Here is a 17,122-nt window from a genome sequence, read left to right as displayed (position 1 = left end):
CGAAGTGCGATGTTTGTATTGATTGTCAGAAAGCAACCAAAGTGTTGTTGCAGCTGCACCCGCACACCCGCTCCAAATAAGTTTTGTATTAGTATAGGGAATTTTTATTTTCATTGTGGGCTCGTTTGCATTACTGCAACTGGATCAATCCGTAATAATCCGTATCTAAAATTCAATTTCCAATTGTAAACGCCCTAGTACTGTAGTAGCACTAGTAGCGGGTCTCTTGCGCTCGGAGAGGACGCCATTGATGGCGGTGCCGTGTAATAAATTATATTTTACATGGATAAATAGTTTTTAAATTTCTTCAAATGATTTGAGATTTTAGGTACACATTATTGTAATTATTTGCATGCATGTAGTATTTTTGTTATAAATAACAATATATCGAGAGTAAATGTTTCTTCAGCCAATATAATAACAACTGAGACAAGTTATTTGATCATTTCTAAAGATGCATTATTTCCAATATTTATTTGTATTCTAAATGAAAGTATATATTGCAGTTAATCATTAACTTTTCAGTAAAAAATATAGCAGGTTCTTTCATATTATTTGATGAACTTATTTAGTACAGTTGTTAATTTATTGGTGTTATATTATACAAAAGTAAAAATAATTTTATCTTTTTGACAGAATGGAAGAAGAAATTGTAGTAGAGGATGTAGATGAAAATAGTAATGCTGAGCCACAATCATCAGAAGATCCAAGAGTTCCCGTTATGCCTTTCCTATATATTCAACAAAGTAAATTACGTTCAAATCAATCAACCATTATAAACCAAACTTCGGTTTCACCTGATACTACCCAACTTGCTGCCATTATTAACCCAGTGAACAACCAGGTATATAATTAATATTTTACACCTCTTAATCTTTATAGAATTATTTAAATAATTTGATAATTCAGCTTTATATAATAATTGATACATTTTAATTTTGTTTATCAAATAGAGCTTCAACATGTATATTTTATTGTTTGATATAATGTAATCAGCCTAATATATGTTAAGTAAATGCAGGTCAATATAACCTTAAAGAATTTTTTGTTTTTATAATACATCAAATTCTATTACCATGAATTAATTTTAGTACTGGGTATTTTTATGTGATACAGAAATTATATTGTGTGATTATAACATTTTCTATTATCATGTTTGTTAATATCTTGTAGTCTTAGTTTTTTACCTCTTCAGTGTAATAATCATTACGGTTTATTACAAGTATCATTCTATCTTACCTAACTTGTATTGCTACATTTAATATACTGTACAAAATTAATTTGCCAATAACATCTTATTTGGCTTTACTCTATACTTTTTCTACAAAAATTATATTTGGAATATAATGATTTAAACTAATTCCCCTAGTGGTAACTGTGTAAGCTATGTAGGGAGGACAGGTGTCACTGTTCTGAATTTATAATATTCAATAAAGGTCTTGTTTATCTTCTAGACGCTTTCATAATGTCAATGTTGGCAACGTAATTATTAGTTTTTGAATAATCACTTTTTAAATTCTCCAAATGTCTTAAACAGCTTACAAATTTGCTATTAGCGGCGCTCGCGTAATCTTTGCGTCACCGATATTAAATTATAGTTACAAAATTGGAACCAATCAATTTTGCTTAGTGTACTAAATTAAACAAGATATAAGATACTGAATACTGCAAGAAAATAATTAGAAGTTAGCTTCTATTTGCTACCAATTGGATAATAATATGTACAGGGCCTGATAGATAAAACAGATCAGGCCAAAAAGCGTATAAAATCGCGATTGTAGAGAATTAACATATGATTGATTAATAATGGATGGAGCTGAACAATGACTTGCTGCCTCTATCTGTCACTCCGATCATCACTTCCTATAAACTGAATTCATATGGCATTAATGGGATCCCTCACGCCTACTTTATCGACAGTTCAAGTCAATAAACAATTAGTTTAATAAAAGTCAAATGCGAAGCAAATTGAACAATCGGGCGTTTGTTGGACAATGTGCCAGTCCTAACGAGTCAAACGAACTTAAAAACACTCAAATTAGTTGAAAAATAACGCTGTACCATTGTGCTGCGTTCTTGAAGAGAGGTTACTTTTGGTTATTTCCACTTCAAGAACGCGGGACAGTGGTACAACGTTATTATTCATCCGATTTGAGTTTTTTTAAGCTCGATTGACTCGTTAGAATTGGCACATTGTCATAAAGAAGCCCGTTTTTGCAATTTGCTTCGCATTTGACTTTTATTAAACGAATTGTTTATTGACTTGTACTGTCGGTAAAGCACGCGTGATGGATCCCGTTAAAGAAATCAGATTTGTTTTTTTTACCTCCACTTTTACATTAAAAATGGTGTAATACATGTTACGTATACTGCAGAGTCATTTAATAAAGCGCAAGTTGGTGTGCTATTTTCTTAAAGTTTACAATTGTTTATCATCCACTTCTCTATACTTTCTCAAAAGCAGGAATAGATAAGCAGATGAAAAGTGTGGAAAATGGCACCCTAGCTTGCACATGATTGAAAAGGATACAGTTTACTTAACATGTATTATACTATTTTGAGTGTAAAAGTGAAGGTAAGTAAATAAACCTATTGTGAACTGGAGGTGAGAGAGAAACAGCGTATTTTCTCTCTCTCCTTCTCTGATACACATTTCCACCTATGTTTAATCATTGTCCGTGTGTCAGTTGACATAGGTAATGATAAACTTGTGCGTGTACGTGTATACGAGAGAGAGGGAGGTTTTCATAAATGCGTTACATTTCTCTCTCATTCTAATTTTACTAATTTTTAAATTAACAAATGTATTTAGCTTATTGAAAAGAGCAATCTGAGTGATGTAGAAAATCAGGGTTTCACTTTTTCATCATTTTGTCTATCATCAACCAATCATATGCCGATTACTCGTCATCATGATTTTTTACTTTTTTTGCCCTGATTTATTTTATCTGTTAGATATCATGGAAGTACAAAGTGCCTGGAAAGAGTATAAAGTCCCGCTTTAGGCGCAGGGAGTTATGTTAGAAAGGTGAGGGAAGGAAAGACTGACTAACATTACAAATGTCCGTGTATATGGCGTATATAGAATATATATACAGGGTGTAACGAAACGAGCGTCTTTTTTGAAACTGGGAGTTTGGAATGGTAACCTGATTGCAGGTTTCAACTTTTGTTCCAATTGATCGAGGGCTTGAAAAGATATTTCCGTTTTAAAATCACCATTTTTTTACCCTTTCTGAACGATTTTGACAGCAAAGTGCAGAATGGCGAAATAAGTGACGAGCAACCCGTAAAGAAGGAACAATTATCGATCACATATGATTATACATTTGCTATTTATTTCTTTAATTTGGTTATTAAATTAACATAAAGTTCAAATAAATCCTTTTGGTTACAATTCCAAACTAATTCGATAGAAAAATGAAATTACTGTCATTAACTGAATTATTAAAAAGTTGAATTAACATAATGAGAAGAACAGTACCGAAAGCTATGATGTAAAGAGCTACCGTGAAAGTATATACAGCTGATAAATGAAAGCATTCTCTTATTACTGAAGCTGAAGAATGATTTAAAATCAATACTTTAATGATACAGAAAATAGAACTTACCTATTTAATAGTTATCAGTTTCCTTCAAGCCGCAGATCTTATATAAATTTCAAGCGAATTCTTTGATGAATTTACTCTAATTGATTTACCTAACATAATCACTTTTATCACTTTTAAACATTCCTAAATTAAAAATATCACTATTGTAACCTGTTCTCTGTCAACACTGTTTTTTGACAAAACTGAAGTAGGCTGAAGAAAGAGATAAAGGGAGAAAGAGTAATCGGTAATTAATAGTTTCGATTAGCGTTTATCAGTCTTTTTTAATCATGTCAAAGAAAATAGTGTTGATAGAAAGCGCTGGTCAATCAATGATGATTTTTTTTAGTTTGTGAATGTTTAAAGGTGATAAAAGTGTGTGATCGTGATAGGAAAATTCATCAAAGAATCCTCCGGCTTGGAAATTTTACAAATCTCCTGCCTGAAAGAAACGCGTAACCATTAAATCGGTAAGTTTCATTTTCTGGTATCGTCAATGCATTGATTTCAAATAATTCTTCAGCTTCGGTAATAAGAGTATGCTTTCGTGTATTTTATTTTTACTTTTTAGTTTTCTCTTTACACCATAACTTCTGATACTTTCCTTTTAATTATGTCAAGTTGACTTTTTCATCAATTCAGTTAATGATAGTAATTTCAGCCCTCTATTGATTCTATTCAGGATTCTAATGGAAATTACTTATTTAAACCTGATAGTAATTTAATAACCAAGTTAAAGAAATAAATAGCAAATGTACAATCATGCGATCGATAATTGTTCTTTCTCCCCGAGTCGCTCATCGTCACTTGTTTCTTCATTTTTTCCAATCTGTATTTTGCTGTAAAGTTTCTTCGGAAATGGTTAACAAAATTAGATATCAAAATGGGAATAACTTTGCAACCCCTTAACCGATTTGAACGAAATTTGAAATTTTCGCTCAGGTTACCAATGCGAACATCCAGTTTCAAGAAAAGGCGGTCATTTTGCTACACACTGTATTTATTTGGTATGAATTTATTTGATCTCCTTAATTCTTCATTTAAAAACAGCTATTTTATATTTTATTAATTATAGCTAGTTCCTGGTCAGAATAAAGTCTTTATACAAGGGCCCAATCAAGTGACTACTTCTCAAAGTAAACAACATATAGTGATTCATCGACCTATAAGTAGTGCTAATACTACAGCTCCTGCTCAGGGTCAAAAGCATATTGTGCTTAGAAAATCTCATACATCTACTGCACAAATATTACCATTAAATACCACTCAGGGAAATCAAACTCAGACCCAAGCAGGGAAACATACGTTTGCGTATCTAGGGACATTGATTAAACCAAATAAATCAAGGGAGTCTGTTGTTATACCTGCAGGTAATTAATAACAAAAAATTACTGTAATAAGCAATTATTTTAGTATTTGTATTAATTTAGCAATATGCATTAACATTTTTTTATATAGGAGCTCTTTCAACACCGCAAATAACTAAGCCAAAGCTAGTTATAGCACCAGTAATATCGCAGCTAGCTCACACGTCAACAAGCACAACAGCTGGATCTCAAAGTGCGACTCCTAAACATATGACAAATTTATTGTTACCTGTTAGTATTCCTCCACAAAGTGGATCAAAGAAATCTAGCATGTTTAATTTAAAAATTAATAACGGCCAGATAAGTGGAGATAATAAAGGAACTATTACTGGTACGTATCATTAGATTAGTATTAATTTCTCTATCTATTCCTAATACGTTCGCTGCTCATGATGTCTCTAGACATTATGTCGTACATATACATGGTGTATCGGGGATGATACATATCATTTGAACTAAGTTTTTTTGAAGGTAAATCAAGCCGAAATGTCCTATAGCATTTTTTCCGCAAAGACATCGTTAGCGAGATAAATCATTTTTAATTCGAAAAAATCACGTTTCGAATTCAACCGATTAATTAGTTTTCTTTCACTTTTGTTGACAATTTTCTGTCAATAAATAAACGAAGCCGTACTTCTCACCGCTCTCTGTCGACACCTGTGAACATGTAAAGCTACACCAATTTTTAATATTATCTTTTGATGTTTTACTTTGCTGATCCTGATATCTTGTAAAATTTATTGTCTTTATATTTTTAATAGGATTCCTTAAAAGCTTCTATCAAATTAAAAATTCTAGACAATAAAGTGGCGTTATGTGTTGATTAACTTCAACTTTAAAGTCATTTTAACCTTTCAATGACGCAATAAACTGCTCTATGTAATAAAACAGTAAGATTTTCATAAACTGAAAGTAAAAATGGATAAAAATGCTTTCTTAATATAATATTTCTTTTCTGGCTACTTTATTAGTTAGAGCAATTCACATGGCGCGAAAATTAATTTACAAATAACGTCCTAGTGTTGCCCAGAATTTTCAACTTAATAGTTGCTTTTGAAGAATTCCCTTAAAAATATACAAAAAATAAATTTCATATAGCACCGGAATCAGGATTGAAAATAAAACGTTAGGAGGTAATAGTAATAAATTTTGTAGTTTCACGTATGTGCATATGGCGACAAAAAACGGTGAAAAGTATGAGCTTCGTATGTTTAATGAAAGAGAATTGTCAACGAAAGTGAAAGCAAAGCAAATATTCCGTTAGATCAGAGCAATGACTCGTCGGTTTAAAAATGATTTATGTTGGCAACGATGCTTTCGCAGAAAAAATGCTACAGGACTTTTTAGCTCGGTTTATCCTCAAAATTGTGATTTAAATTATATGCATAATCGCCGCTACGCCCTGTATAGCGTTGCACGTAACATCTTGTTACGTTATCGCTTATTTCTGAATTGCAATTTACACTTTTCAAAACGTATAAATATTCAGAAGCAATGTAATCAAGACAAATGTCTACAAGATAGCTTTCAACATTTAGGGTTGATAAACCAATTTGTAGGAGTAGCGAAATTGTTAATGTTATGGATTAAAAATAAAAATTTCTTCATTTAGTTCTACGAGAATCAAAAGCAACAAATTCAACATCACATCCACCTCCACTCCATCCAATTACAAAAATAAGTTTATTAAATACCAGTAATGGAAATAATTCTGCGGATAGCATAAAAATCACTGAGAATCCGGATTCGGCTGTTATTACACGTATTCCCAAAAAAGATGATTCTAATCAGTCTGAGAAAAGAAAAAAAACCATAAGTAATATTTTAAGAGGATCTAGCGAGAAAAGAATAAAGAAGCAGAATCTTCCAAAATCTCCTTCAGGCAGTACAGGCGATGTTAGCTATTCATTAAGTAGTCCTGAATCTGAGCAAGATAAAGATAGGAAAGCACAGAATGATGATGATATTACTTTAATTAAAGTAGTCCCTAGTGATGAAAAAACAAAACTGTCCAATTCAAGCATAGATGATGATATTAAAATTGAAATTATTAAAACTGCATCGAGCTGCAACATTGAAACAATATCTGACAGTAAAAAAGATATGAGGATATCCAACTGTGAAGAGTCTAAGGAGCATATAAATACACATCAAAATGATACAAGTTTTGACGCAACGAAAGTTCTGGATTGGAAAGATGGAGTTGGATCATTACCAGGCAGTACATTAAAGGTAACTTAGTGTTTCATAAACTGCTTATTTTTCTATTAAAATTTAAAACGTCTTGTTAAAGAATACTTTTAACTATTCCTTAGTTTTGTATGAATGAATTTGGAATTATGGAAGTAGTGGATGAAGATGAAAATAATAAACAAGATAAAGATGGTAATATTGGTGATAAGGAGAATGTGTGCTTAACACAAAATGCCTCCAAAAGTCCGATAACGGTTGTTAATAATATTACCACTGATAAGAAAGAAGAGCGGAAAAAATCTATAGACACTGTTTATCACTGTGAAGGCTGTGGATGTTACGGATTAGCCTCGGAATTTGAAAGTCCTATATCTTGTAGTCCTGCTTGCACAGAAGTAATAGAATCTAAAAAGCTAGCTTTAACAAGGAAAGAGAGAGATTTAAAGTATGTAAAAATTTGACCCATTTTTATGCAATTTAATGTCATTATTTTGTTAACAATTTTTAATATGCTTAATTTTAGGGACTTACGAACAAAGCGTAAGCGCAAAAGATTGTTACAAGAACAACAGCAGTCCAAGGATTTGGACGAAAGTTTGGACGAAAGATCACAAGATAAAATGAAATTTGAGATTGACGATGACACAAAGGAATCCATAACAGGATATGATGATGATAGTCAAGAAGATTCATCTGAATCAAAGGTAACAAGAAGCTTGCATGCAAATCTGCCAGTGATACATACCAATTTAAAGTATCAAATGTTATTTGTAGTGTAAACGTAAATTATAGACACGTTTTAATTGTAATTTTAATTGATAAGTTCAATTCAGTTTTTTGTATTACTCTGATATTGTGGTTTGGTTTTGTTATTAACTATAAGCACTGCAAGTACATATTTTACGCGATACAAATTATAGAATTTCAATACTGACTGATAACAACAGAACGTAGCTTGTAACGATAGCAAATTATTGAGAAAAAACGAAGAAAAAACAAATATTTATCGTATAAATGTTATAAAGAAAAAAACTGAAATTAAACGACGATCATTTTCAATAAATTGTATGCATTAAAGCCTTAATACGATTTTAAGGATTTCCTATTGAAAAAGATTAATTATTTTTAGTATCCTTGGCAAATTGGTAAACTTGGATTCTCTTGGGCTAAATACCTTGAACATTGTAAAGCGAAAGCAGCTCCTGCCAAACTTTTTAAAGATTCTTTTCCTGATAGCAAAAATCATTTTAAGGTAGGAATGAAACTTGAAGGAATAGATCCTGAGCATCCATCGCGCTACTGTGTTTTAACAGTAGCGGAAGTTGTGGGTAAGCTAATATATAAATTTGAACCATTTAAATAAATAAAATTCAGCTTTTTAAAAGTGACAATGTCCATATGAAACATTTGTTTACAGGATATAGATTACGATTACATTTTGATGGTTATCCTGAAAATTATGACTTTTGGGTAAATGGTGACAGTATAGATATTTTTCCTGTTGGCTGGTCTGAAAAGAATGGTCATCGTTTGGATCCACCAAAGGGCTACGTTCCGAATAATTTTAATTGGAACGCTTACTTGAAGATCTGCAAAGCTACAGCAGCCCCAAAGAATATTTTCTTTAAAAAGAGTGTAAGTAGTTATAACAACCTTTCCTAATTCATAACTGGTAAAACCTATGCGATTGAAATTTTGGTCTATGCTTTTAACAGTAGAAGCGATGGACGAAAATTTCAATTTGATTTCTCTTGGCATATATTTTTTATACAAATCTTTACATCGTCTTCAAAAATTAAATAGAAAGATCGCTACACCCAGGAAATAATTTACATTTTAAATTGAACTTTTGTTGGTTTTAAAAGGTCCCGTGCAGTCTAAGTGTATGGTATGAAAAGGGATAGCTGTCTTATCGATCGGATGTATACCTATATATATATATATATAGATAAAAGACCTTGTTTCAGACCAGACAGTCCTTTTCTTTCTATATTGATCAGATAATGTAATAGCTACTTTTGAACAAAAGCAGTATTTCTAAGAAACCAAAAGTATTGCTGTATTTATGTAAAGCCTTTTCAAAACTTGTGTGATAATTCTCGCAGTGAAAAAGTCTTAAAAGGCTTAATCTGTATCTCTTTTGAGCCTGACAATCGAGGGATTAAGATGTTGACAATGTAAAATTTTCTAACATTTTTCAGAATTGTTTCCTAAACGTTTACTGTTTACTAATGAATGGAAATTGACCATTCCTACGTTAACTTCTATGGATAATTTCTCAAAATCCCATAGTTCATTCGAGAGATTTTAAGAACGGTGTAAAAGGAACTAATAAGAATATTTTATTCACAGAATTTTTAGTTAAACAATTTTTGTATTTGCTTGACATTTGAATGTACAGCAAACATCCGTCCCCATTTGTCCCAATATTAATACATGAGCTATATATATATGCGTAGCAATTCACCTCGTTGAAACAAGGAATTAAAGTAAAACTAATTATGCTTATTATGAATCCTGATTTTCAGTCAGTTTTTCCTACCGGTTTTCGGGTTGGAATGAAATTAGAAGCAGTAGACAGAAAGCATTCGTCCTTGGTTTGTGTTGCTTCTATAGCAGAGCTCATGGACTCTCGTATATTGGTCCATTTTGATTCTTGGGACGAAATCTATGATTACTGGGCGGATGCGAGCTCGCCTTATATCCATCCTGTAGGGTGGTGTCATCATAATGGTCATAGCTTAACACCGCCTAACAGTAAGTGACTTCATTAATATTAATAAAAAGAGCTAATGAAAGTAGATGCGAATTATTAATATTTATATTCTGTTAGATTATAAAGACCCTAAATCATTTACTTGGGATTCATATCTGAGAGAAACCCAATCTACAGCCGCACCTGCTAGAGCTTTCAAACAACGATCTCCATGTGGATTTAAGCGTGGCATGAAATTAGAAGCAGTTGACAAAAGAGTTCCTCAACTTATTAGGGTGGGAACAGTAGAAGATGTTAAAGACCATATGTATGTAGCTATTACAGAAATTTTGTAGATTTATAATTAAACAATTAAGTACAACGTATCTGTTTGCTCATAGGTTAAAAATACGATTTGATGGGTGGCCAGAAAACCATGCTTATTGGGTAGATGATGATTCTACAGATATACATCCTATGGGATGGTGTAATAAAACCGGTCATCCGTTGGAGCCACCATTGAGTAATTATCGAAAAGATATTAAATTTAGGTCTTCTATTTGAAAGCACTGATTAAATGTATATTTTATTACGTTTTCTCCTGGGATTGTTATTTGATATTTACATAAATATTATTTTGTAGCCCCTGAGAATTTAAATGATCGGCCTGAATGTGGAACCTACGGTTGTCGTGGAGTAGGGCATGTAAAAGGACCCAAATATGCCACTCATAATTCAGCATCTGGATGCCCATATTCACCGCAAAATTTACATAAAGTGCGGCAGCTTTCCGATCGTTTAAATATTAAGCATGATTCATGCGATTTGGATGATAACGTCCTGGAAAAACCGAAATTAGAAATGACTGAAAAAACTCAAATAGAAAAGTCTGAAAGACTTGGAAGTTTTTTGTTTTCAGAAATAGAATTATTTAAGACTGAAGAAGATATTAAGCAAGAAGACGGAGAGCTCTCAGATAAGAATGATAAAAGTGAACATTCTGATAAGTAAGTGTATATTGTTTATTAGTTTTAAGTTTTTTCCAAATATGTGGCGGGTATAATATATCTTAAATTCAATCATTTTTAAGTAGGTCGAGCAAATCGAAAAATCGTCACAGCGATGTGCAAACAGATGATGAAGAAATTCAGGGAAAGCAAAAAAAGCGGTTTACATCGTACGTATCCAAAAGTAAAATACTGTTTACAGCTAATTTTCACAAAATCTTACAATTGTACCTTATTAATACAGTCGAAATTTGTCGGAAGAAATGTTGCATTCCATGTCACAATCTGCTTATGGAGATTTATTTAATTCCCTACCGTATGCTGCTAATATGCCTGATAAGCAATTACGTACGGAATTATACCAATCCGTATACAGCCCTGGATACAATCCGTTACCAGATGCACCTCATATATGGGCTAAACACAGTAATGCTTTAAACAGAGTTGTTGCAAAGCAAAATACAAACCCTCGACGGTGGTCCAACGAAGAGGTTATAAAATTTATACAAAGCGTTCCAAATTGTAAGGAGATTGGAAATATTTTCAGAAAACACGTAAGTATTATAGCCATGCTCACAAAGACTTTACTTGGACTCAGAATGCCTTGAAATCCATAGTATTATATTATGAGGACTAAATATTCAAAGGTCTCTCCAAAGGACTATCTTGAATTCGAGTGGCGTCTGTGAATATGGCCACTATTACGATGTATATTAAACTATTCCAAATTTTTTATTATTGTCGTTATTTAGCTTTTTATTTCTTTAATTAATTATTTATATCGGGAAACGATTTTCCCGAAACGTAGAACTGGTATAACAATTTTTAAAGATCGGGCAACAACAATATCATTTTTCCAATGCATTAACACGTAACATTTCTACTTAAGGTGGTTCCCGCACTGGAATTAGACTGTATTTGTCAAACACTTTAAATTTGAAATAAATAAGATCTTGCTTTATAATTGAATCAATAATGCTAAATTATTAAGAAATAGGTGAAACAACATGTAGAACAAAAGTTTTCATATTTGATAGAAAATCGAATAAAACATAAAAATTTGTTTCCAAAAAATACCAAGTTAATAAAATAATTAAAAGATGATAGTTAATAAAATGGTATTGGATGCAAATGTTAAGGGAAAACTATTCCTCTTCATTGTGCTTCACCTATTATTTGATATTTCAGCACTATTTGTTCAATTATAAAGTAAGATTTTGTCTATATGTTTCAAGTTTAAAACACGTCCGACTCGTACAGTTGAATCCAGTGCAGGAGCTACCTTAACCCATTAAGGCATCAGGTCCTTTAAAGGATGAATAAAGTAGGTTAGTGTTGTAAATTTTTTTGGCAAGAGTAAAGAATTAATTCTACTTTAATCTATACCTTTGCGCCACAAATAACTAGATACCGCTTCCGATCGTAAGAGAAAACCGCTGCGTCTCATTGTTCGTTCACAGATGACAGCGATTCTCTTGCACATAAAGTAGCAGTCATTGGGTGCTTTCCAGTTAGACTGAAAATCGACACAGTCAGACATAATCGGACACAAATGTACATTTTGGGTGACATGCAATGTACCATTTGTGTCCGATTATGTCTGACTGTGTCGAATTTCAAGCTAACAGAAAAGCAGCCATTATGGTATTTTGGTTGTCTTTTTATTGAGGCACATTCGAACTGAATAATGGAATTTTGTTTATAATGATATTTAAACAAATGCATACATACGAAATTTTTTCATCAATGCCTCATTTATACTGGGGTAAACGGGTTTGAATGTATCGTTACAATCTTCTACTTAGAATAAAAATTAAAAAAACACATTTCAAATATATACATCGTAACTAATATTTTTATGCTGCAAGATAACTATAGAATGTACAAACTACGGGACGTAATGCATTTATTAGGCAAGTAGAATTACAGCTTCGGGGCTGATTCTATATTGTCGAGGAGGTGGGGTTCTTCTACACCTTAACATTTGGGCCTTCTTTGCTTATATTTAAAAAGGGTTACAAGAAGAAGAAACACAAGAAGGAACTAATTGGAACAAAAATTTGATATAGAAATAAGTAATGAGATTCGAGAGAAACAAGTGTTGAAACTAGAGGAGAAAAGGGGGGAATTGAGGGATTAACACTTCGTGGATCATTCGTGCTTGCTGTACTACCGTCTTGTTCACTACTAAGCCGTTATAATCCGTACCGTGTTTACATCGACTAATTAGTCACACGATCTAATTAATAATTTTTATTAATTAATACAATGGGTGTGTTTTATTTGACATCGCGTTAAAAAGTGTTAAGTTAATCGTGGCTGACTTTTAGCTAATAATGGCGGTGGAAATCAATGCATATTGCTGCATGTATTCCTTGGGACAGCAATTCAGTCAGCGAAAATTTAAATTCGTGTTGGTTGGGTCAGTGATCCAAGATTCTATATTTTAGCAGCCAAACAAATGTAGGTAGTGGCCTCTGTACACAACCAAATTGACTGTACGTCCGTGTGATCGGATAACTTTGGCATTAGATAAGAGAGAGAGAGAGAGAGAGAGAGAGAGAGAGAGAGAGAGAGACAGACGGCAATGTTGTGCATGTGCAAGGTGAGTGTACCTACACCACTGCATGTGTATATTCGTGTGAGCAACAAACTTTTACTGAGTGATAGGGATACTTACACTAATATTAGATATAGGTACATCTATGACATTCCTTGGCTTGTCGTAGTTTTTTTGACACGAATATAAAAAACACAACCACATATTAATAATGAATTGTGAAATGATGTATTTCACAATTATTATTAATACTATTGTGATGTAATTGATTGTGAAATGTATGTTTCCTGTAAAGTTTTAAACTAATTAAAATAAATAGAATAATACAGACTTCCACGAACACTTTTGTTTACTTTTTACCTTATAAATACGTATTTATAATTTGATCACTAAAACCTAAATATCGAATAATCACAAACCCTTTTTTTTTTAATTTTAATTAAAAATTAATTGGTAATTTTAACTAAGCCATTTCAGCATCGATTAAGTTCTCTTTCTGCAGGGAATACTTAAAGACAAAGAACTGTACTGTTTCTTGCAGTTTCGATGTTTATAATGTGAAATTGATTATATTGCTCTCCGCATTTGTTGCCTTATATCTGAGATCAAATTCACCAAATTGATTCCTCGTAAAGATGATTTCCAGAACGAACTTCAATTTATGATAAATCTTCGATTCTTAAATTGGGTACATTGAAAATTATAATGTACGTAAAATTTGTATGACTGTATATTTTTTCAAGTTTGTCGGACACGGATAATGAAATTATCATATTTTCAAAGAACTTCCTGAAAAAATGACAGTGTAGTCTGTGCTTTTCGAGGAATTGAAAGTAACTTTACATCAGCTATGAGCTGAGGAGCGATCTATGGAAGATAGGAAAGCTACTTGTTGTAGAATCATTCGCGCATTGAATCATGTCACGAGTTTACCCATTGCTGAGCTTTTCATCGCTCCTCTAGATCAATACATATACTTGTAGTAAGCCATAGTTATTCATCATCTTATAGATTTATTAGCAGTGTTCGCCATAAAAATAATGTTTTATGAGGAGTCAATTTTTTTTATTTGACGTTAGATATTTGGCAAAAAATGCTGAAAAATATAAAACAAAATCTCACATTATAAACGTCAAAGATACAAGTAACGTTACGTTCTTTGCCTTTAAGTGTTCTCTACAGGAATGTTACTTAAAGCTCAAATGATTTAGTGAAAATTACCAACTGATTTTTAATTAACAAAATTTGTAAAAAAAAAACGCTTTGCGAGTGTTCAATATTTAAAGATTCACGATCGAATTGTAAATACGTATTTATAAGGTAAAAATAGAATAAAGTTGTTTACGGCAATCTGTGTGTATTATAATATTAATATCAATTAGTTTTAAACTTTACAGGCAAACTAAATTTCTTAATCTATCACGTCGCATAGTATTAATTATATTTCTAAAACATAATTTCACAATACATTATTAAAGTATAATTGTATCTAACATTTATGTCAAATCAATGACAAGACGAGAAAGGTCTCGGATGTATCTAATTTTACTGTACGAATCCCTATCACTCAGCAAAAATTTGATGCTCGCAAGAATGTACACATGCAGTGTTGAAGGGACTACGACAGATACTCATAGTTGCACGGGATGTGAAGAAGAAAGGAGCGTTCAAATGGATCTCCTTTATTTATTTTTTTTTAAATATTATAACCTCCTTCGATTAGCGTTCGATACACCCCGTATGTATGATGAAGGTTAACAGCGCAGCATTAGATTTGGTTAAATTCTTTTTGTTTTGCAGCTTGTTCGATTCGTTATAATTTTCTCTTTATAGTATATAATTCTTTTTTACATTAATCGCTTTTATGATATAAAGGTAATTATGTAAACATTTTTCTTTGCTTTTTTTAAAATCTGACTATATAAAAAAAAAGAGTAATTCGTAACATACCAAAAATATTGAAATCAATGTGAAATCGGTCTTGATACTGTTGCATACAACATTGCATTGTTAACACGCGTTTTTGCCCTTAACGTTTAAGTGGTCACGCGATGTCAAGTCGATAGCCATATTTATTCGTAAAGAGCCGTAATGTTTCGACTTTTTTTATATTCCTTGCCACCCAAACACACTATTGAGTCTCTTCACCTGTATTCTAGTTTTACAATATTGTAGGAATTTTCTTTTTTCCGTTTCGGCTCCCAGAAGCTGATCAAACGCATTTGATTCGACGCCACGCGACCACTTAACGTTTAACACGTTGAATGCCATGGAGGTAATCAGTGAACGTCACTCAAATTGGCGCTAAGGTACCGCAAAAAGCGAATATTAGCGCCAAGAGGATCACTGGGGATCTCAGTAAAATAATTTCGTTGTACTTGATTATACACACTAATTTTTCTATTACAGATAATATTCCATTATTAAATGTATACCTTAATATAAAATTTATCACAACATCTGTCGTTCCTGTAAAACCAGGATAGCATTCAACGTGTTAATGCCAATATGCCGAAATTTTTTACCATGACATCATACACGAATAAAATTAATATTTTTTGTTTCTAGAATATTGACGGAGAGTCATTTTTAATGTTGACGCAAGAAGATTTGGTTTCTTTGTTACGCTTAAGACTTGGGCCTGCAATAAAATTATACAACAGTATAGTTCTTCTACGACGGAAAGCAATATGAATAGTGTGCAGATAGAACCGTACCACCTATAAAGGATTTGTATAATCTAAGAAGTTGGATAGATATCGCGTTGAATTGCAGTTAAACATACCACTGGATTAATCGGAGTAGATTATATTTTTGCAATCACATTAATGTGAAATATATGGAGGGCGCCAGTTGAAATGCATCAAAGCATAAGTGCAAATATGCATGCATCTTCGTAACTTTATAGTTATTGAATTTTTGAATAAGTTATATAAGGCTTTTCTCAATGCGGATATTAAGATGTTTCGAAAAAGTACTATACAAAATTTTAATATCTCTCATAGTTACTGATATGAAGGTCTTAGTATTAGTGCATCTAAGCTGTGATGCGTTTTAATTGTCGGACCCTGTAGAATAACTTTTGAAACAATGTTTGGGATATTAAAATCGATAATTTAGTAAAATTATGACAGTGGGTTGTGTATTAAGTATAGAAATGCCAACTATGGGATTTAAATGTACTTATTATAATTATCCGTTTTAATTCTTTTTACGCGATAAACTGTATTTAATCATGTATAAATGTAAATAAAGTATCTTATGATTATAATGCACGTCTATAAATTGCTACTCAAAATGGTAACCCAATTCAGCATCTGCAGCAGTGTGGTATATGGTATTTAATTTTAATTTATAATAACAGGAATCAAAGTATTATCATACATCATTATTAATTTATAATAAAGCTTATTTGTTTTTACAATAATACTTGCACATTTATTTATTCACTATCATAATATAACATTAAAATTATCGAGATGACTCTGCGTGGGCCACACAAAAAAGCTTGAATAAATTAGTGTTTTCTTATTCACATCGATAAATAGATATTTCTATTCTGTAATTAAAATTCATCAAAAAAAGGATTTAACCTTTAATAAAAATAAAATATAACTATAAAGTGTATTTTCTTAAATATTGACAATAACTTTCATACAGGTTGTGTTGTTAATTAATAGTTGTCTAATATATGTTTTCTTATTGTTAAT

General features: G+C 31.9%; 1 protein-coding gene across 2 annotated transcripts; it reads left to right on the top strand.

Annotated features, from left to right (window-relative positions):
- Positions 1–171: 171 nt before the first annotated feature.
- Positions 172–16,677, top strand: LOC136776874 (lethal(3)malignant brain tumor-like protein 3). Of its 2 annotated transcripts, none has more exons than XM_066732781.1 (16): positions 172–328; positions 637–844; positions 4,666–4,960; positions 5,049–5,288; positions 6,570–7,189; positions 7,273–7,595; positions 7,674–7,854; positions 8,280–8,478; positions 8,568–8,785; positions 9,679–9,907; positions 9,984–10,173; positions 10,247–10,368; positions 10,489–10,852; positions 10,939–11,022; positions 11,097–11,406; positions 15,981–16,677. In XM_066732781.1, the coding sequence occupies exons 2-16, from the start codon at positions 638–640 to the stop codon at positions 16,104–16,106; spliced, it is 3,708 nt and encodes a 1,235-aa protein (XP_066588878.1). In that variant the 5' UTR covers positions 172–328; position 637; the 3' UTR covers positions 16,107–16,677. The 2 variants fall into 2 exon arrangements, with proteins under 2 accessions (XP_066588878.1, XP_066588877.1); XM_066732780.1 differs by having other exon boundaries at positions 10,936–11,022.
- Positions 16,678–17,122: the final 445 nt, after the last annotated feature.

The sequence above is a fragment of the Prorops nasuta genome, unplaced genomic scaffold (assembly GCF_024137725.1).
Source record: "Prorops nasuta isolate Cenicafe-Biocafe unplaced genomic scaffold, Cenicafe_Pnas_1.2 PNAS00010, whole genome shotgun sequence".
Taxonomy (NCBI): Eukaryota; Metazoa; Arthropoda; class Insecta; order Hymenoptera; family Bethylidae; genus Prorops; species Prorops nasuta.
The sequence above is the reverse complement of the archived record's forward strand: the minus strand, read 5'-3'. Positions and strand labels throughout refer to the sequence as shown.